The sequence below is a fragment of the Sprattus sprattus genome (genome assembly GCF_963457725.1).
Source record: "Sprattus sprattus genome assembly, chromosome: 11".
Lineage (NCBI taxonomy): Eukaryota > Metazoa > Chordata > Actinopteri > Clupeiformes > Clupeidae > Sprattus > Sprattus sprattus.
Window position 1 is genome coordinate 27720057 of NC_137909.1, and position 5000 is coordinate 27725056.

Below are 5000 nucleotides of genomic sequence, written 5' to 3' on the forward strand. Positions count from 1 at the left end.
ACAATAAAAAAAAAATATTTGACAAAAGCGTTTGTCTAGTAATTCATTAGTGAGATACGATAAAAGCAAATCACTGAGTTTGAAGGAAAATTTGGAAAGCAAAATGCTAAAAAGCTTCAGGCATCAGGCTCACTGGTCTGAGTGATATAACGTCAGGGTGAGGGTTAGAGAGGCATCAGGCTCACTGGTCTGAAGAGCCCCAGGGCTGAGAGGAGATGGAAGGGGTTCAAAATTACTTTTTCTGTTTTTTTTTTGTGTGTGATTTAAGTGATTTAACAGGTGAAGATGTGTCATGTGTCTGAACAGTTGTGGAAGAATTTGGTGATTGGAAAAGTGCTAGCGCATTTAGCATAGTTTCTTTTGTGGTCCTGCTGTGGTGGAATGAGTCACCCAGGAAGACAGATCCAGGGTGAGAGTTGAGGCCCAGTAGGACAGATCCAGAGTGAGAGTTGAGGACCAGTAAGACAGATCCAGGGTGAGAGTTGAGGCCCAGTAGGACAGATCCAGAGTGAGAGTTGAGGACCAGGAAGACAGATCCAGGGTGAGAGTTGAGGCCCAGTAGGACTGATCCAGCGAGATGAGAAGAGATGACTGGACAGTAGCTAATACAAGGAGTGGTAGAAAGAAGAGAGATCAGCCTCCTCTTGGGAGTTCCTCTTAGGAGAGAGTTCATGCTGGGAGGATACAGCCAGACGTCCAGTCGCCCCCTTGGGGCTTGAGACGATGACGTCACTGTCACTCCCCACTGTCTGGGCTTGTCTGGGTAGTTAAACCCATAAAAGCCCCCGGAATGCTAAGAAACGGAATGCTAAGGGAAACTTCAAGTCTTTGGCAAGTTGCACCGTTTTCCTAAAGAGCCTCAAAAAAGGAATCAGTGGCTTCACCAGCAACTTACTCAGTGTACTCATTAATTCATTGCAGTCCTATGAATTATGTTAGGGTGACCATATTTTCATTTGGAAAAACCAGGACACCTTGTTCCGGGGGGGGGGTTGAAGGTGGGGCGGGGCGGGGGGTTGGTGGCTGTGGGGTGGGCGGTCATGTGGAGGACGCTGCTGCTTTAATAGTATTTTATTATTATTCAATTATACCGGTATATTATATTTTATAGATAGAACAAGATATTTACAGTTGGTTTATTAAAAATGCTTTTCAGTAAAGCAGTTCTCGGTGTCCAGGTGGATTTTCAGATCTCTTGCACCTCCATTGGACACCGGGACATATGTGCCTGCTTTGCACACTGTGCACAAGGCTTCCCATTTGTCTCGACCCGGTCTGAAAGCCGGGAAACTCTTTTGTAATTCGTCGGTAAACGAGCACTTGCGCTTCGGCATGTTGCTTGCGTATGACTGACAGTCACGTTGTCTACGTTCTGATTAACAGGGCTGACAGCATAGGGGCGGGGATTAGTAGGTATGTAGTGCATGTAAATGTAATGGTCCAAAGAAGGTAATTTTAAAAACCAGGACATTTCCTCACTTTCTAAAAATAACCCGGGACACCCAGGACAGGACGTGAAATACGGACATGTCCCGGGAAATACGGACGTATGGTCACCCTAAATTATGTAGTCTACTTGTTGTAGTTTACATCATTCATGAATTAGATTGAAACCTTTAGCTAGAATATGTGCATTGGAAATAACATGGCCTAATAGTTTTAGTCAAACTGATCACTATAACAGCTACACCAAATGTTTTTAGCCACAAATCTAAAACTAACCAAGCTGGTCTTTGAAATTAAATAAACACACGTATGTTTTCCAGCAACAGCAGTTATGTTTTTGCTATTAGATTATAGGCTACTCTAATATCTAAGTAAGTGCTATGACAGGCTATCGATCATATAGCCTTTTTTCCTACCAGTGGGTTAAATTTCTGGTTGTATGTGCTACAGTGCTATTAGCAGCCTGAGGCTAACTAGCAGAAATTATAGGGTGTAGGATGGGGTTCAGGGTGGGTCTCCCTGACATCTGCCCTCTCCGTCTGTGAGAGAGATGCTTATCTCCCTCTGCTGCAGCGCTGCGTCTGCTAGAGCTGACTGCGCAGGATATGAACACTGTCATGGCTCCAGCATCCAGTGGCAATCTCTAAGGCCAAATCGCTTTAACTCTTTCCCGTTGAGAATTCCTGAACTGAACGGAGTTGGAATAGCAAATGGCGTCTTAGTCTTAATGTTAACAGGACCACACCAAGAGGACTGTGTGCCTTTGTTGTGTACATTCTTGTGTGCAGTTTGGCTGCAGCTGTAGTGAGGTGTACATAAGTTCATGTAGTATGTGAGTGTCAGCTACTCCATGCTGTCTCCTCAGGTGTGCAGGTTACCTGTATGTAGGTGTAGTGATGTGTAAGATGTTACTGCTATCTCCTCAGGTGTGCAGGTTACCTGTATGTAGGTGTAGTGATGTGTAAGATGTTACTGCTCTCTCCTCAGGTGTGCAGGTATGTAGGTGTAGTGATGTGTAAGATGTTACTGATATCTCCTCAGGTGTACCTGTATGTCGGTGTAGTGATGCGTAAGATGTTTCTGCTATCTCCTTAGGTGTACCTGTGTAGTGATGTGTAAGATGTTTCTGCTCTCTCCTCAGGTGTACCTGTGTAGTGATGTGTAAGATGTTACTCCTCTCTCCTCAGGTGTGCAGGTTACCTGTATGTAGGTGTAGTGATGTGTAAGATGTTACTGCTCTCTCCTCAGGTGTACCTGTATGTAGGTGTAGTGATGTGTAAGATGTTACTGCTATCTCCTCAGGTGTGCAGGTTACCTGTATGTAGGTGTAGTGATGTGTAAGATGTTACTGCTATCTCCTCAGGTGTGCAGGTTACCTGTATGTAGGTGTAGTGATGTGTAAGATGTTGCTGCTGTGTCAGGTGTGCAGGTTACCTGTATGTAGGTGTAGTGATGTGTAAGATGTTACTGCTCTCTCCTCAGGTGTGCAGGTTACCTGTATGTAGGTGTAGTGATGTGTAAGATGTTACTGCTGTGTCCTCCGGTGTGCAGGTGTTACTGCTCTCTCCTCAGGTGTGCAGGTTACCTGTATGTAGGTGTAGTGATGTGTAAGATGTTGCTGCTGTGTCAGGTGTGCGGGTTACCTGTATGTTGGTGTAGTGATGTGTAAGATGTTACTGCTCTCTCCTCAGGTGTGCGGCCACTGCGGCGGTCAGCCAGCGCAAGCGCACGTCCAGCGACACGTCCGTGGCTCAATCCTCGGGTGACTCCAAGGTCGGCCTGTGCAGGTAAGCACGACACGACTGGTCCTCGGCTCGTCTGTTGTCTGGCATGAGCTGGCTTTAGCGTTGTGTCATCACTCGTACTGTGTCAAATGTGTGTTTTTCTGTGTTGTGTGTGTCTCTGTGTCTGCCATTTATCTTCTCCTGTTTTGAAGGAGGGGAGCTAAAATAGTCAATGTTCATCGGTCTAACACCAGCGAGGCTTTATTCAAACCTATGGACAGGTATGCATGGAATAAACACTAGCATTAGCCGGCTGAGCATCTGTGCCGCTACTAACTCTACACACAGTCCCTGTACTGTGAGGCACAAGAGGGAAGCACATGCAGTCACTGTGGGTTTCTGATGCTCTGTATTAATGCCTTTGTGTCTCTCTCTCTCCTCTCTCTCCTGCGTGTATCCATAAAGCCCTGACTGTGACAACGCTGACAAAGGTACAGAAATGAGCTTTTTTTGAGCATGTGGTGTGTGTGTGGGGTGAGTGACAGAGATGTGTGACGAGTGAATGGAGTGGATTATGTAAATGAAAAGGCCCTTCGAAAGGGAGCTGTGGTGCAAGCAGCAGCCCCATACCAATGGAGGAGCCTGAACGCCCACAGGGACCCGGGTTCGAATCCGACTCGCGGCCATTTCCCCGATCCCAATCCCAACCTCTCTCCAGCTCGCTTCCCGTCTCTCTTCACTGTCCTATCCAATAAACGGCAAAAAAGCCCAAAAATAGATCCTTAAAAAAAGAAAGAAAAGGCCCTTCACGTCCACCAGTGAGCGTGTGGGGGCGTATGGGCATAGTGAGTTTGTAGGGGGAGGCTAAGGGTTGGGACATAGGCTGAACAGTTCACATAGACATGCCGGGTGAACATGTGGCTGACGGTGATGCTGTGCTCTTTTCCAGAGGTGTTGGAGTTGCTCATTGAATGTATCAGAGCCAACGACATTGAAAAGGTAAAGGTGTTTCGTATGATGACTGACCGGCATGCCAGTGTTATCATGTCTCAGTGTACTAGTCATTACATAGTTGGCAGTAGCAATATACAGGAAGAGCATCAATGATTGATGTGTCACTGTATCATCTTTGTGATGTCTGCATCTACAGCTTACTCATACACACACACACACACACACACACACACACACATACATACACTAGAACTAGAGAACATATGGGGATATTCACAGAAGGAGCTCCGGCCTTATGGGTTTGTCAGGAGGTGTTCTAATGTCAGGAGGTGTTCTAGTGTCAGGAGGTGTTCTAGTGTGAGGAGGTGTTCTAGTGTGATGTAATGTCAGGAGGTGTTCTAGTGTCAGGAGGTGTTCTAGTGTGATGTAATGTCAGGAGGTGTTCTAGTGTCAGGAGGTGTTCTAGTGTCAGGAGGTGTTCTAGTGTGAGGAGGTGTTCTAGTGTGATGTAATGTCAGGAGGTGTTCTAGTGTCAGGAGGTGTTCTAGTGTGATGTAATGTCAGGAGGTGTTCTAGTGTCAGGAGGTGTTCTAGTGTGATGTAATGTCAGGAGGTGTTCTAGTGTCAGGAGGTGTTCTAGTGTGATGTAATGTCAGGAGGTGTTCTAGTGTCAGGAGGTGTTCTAGTGTCAGGAGGTGTTCTAGTGTGATGTAATGTCAGGAGGTGTTCTAGTGTCAGGAGGTGTTCTAGTGTCAGGACGTGTTCTATTGTGATGTAATGTCAGGAAGTGTTCTAGAGTCAGGAGGTGTTCTAGTATGAGGAGGTGTTCTAGTGTGAGGAGGTGTTCTAGTGTCAGTAGGTGTTCTAATGGCAGGA

At 46.3% G+C, this 5000-nt stretch overlaps 1 protein-coding gene across 1 annotated transcript in view; it reads left to right on the forward strand.

The window, feature by feature from the left end:
• The window catches only part of dgkzb (diacylglycerol kinase, zeta b), a gene marked incomplete at both ends in the record, with an annotated part of 28229 nt that overhangs the window by 20202 nt on the left and 3027 nt on the right, over positions 1 to 5000 (forward strand). The window contains 4 exons of the mRNA XM_080847046.1: positions 3138 to 3233; positions 3383 to 3451; positions 3636 to 3661; positions 4120 to 4169. Of these exons, the coding sequence (XP_080703172.1) occupies positions 3138 to 3233; positions 3383 to 3451; positions 3636 to 3661; positions 4120 to 4169 (241 nt within the window). The remainder of the gene's footprint in view (positions 1 to 3137; positions 3234 to 3382; positions 3452 to 3635; positions 3662 to 4119; positions 4170 to 5000) is intronic.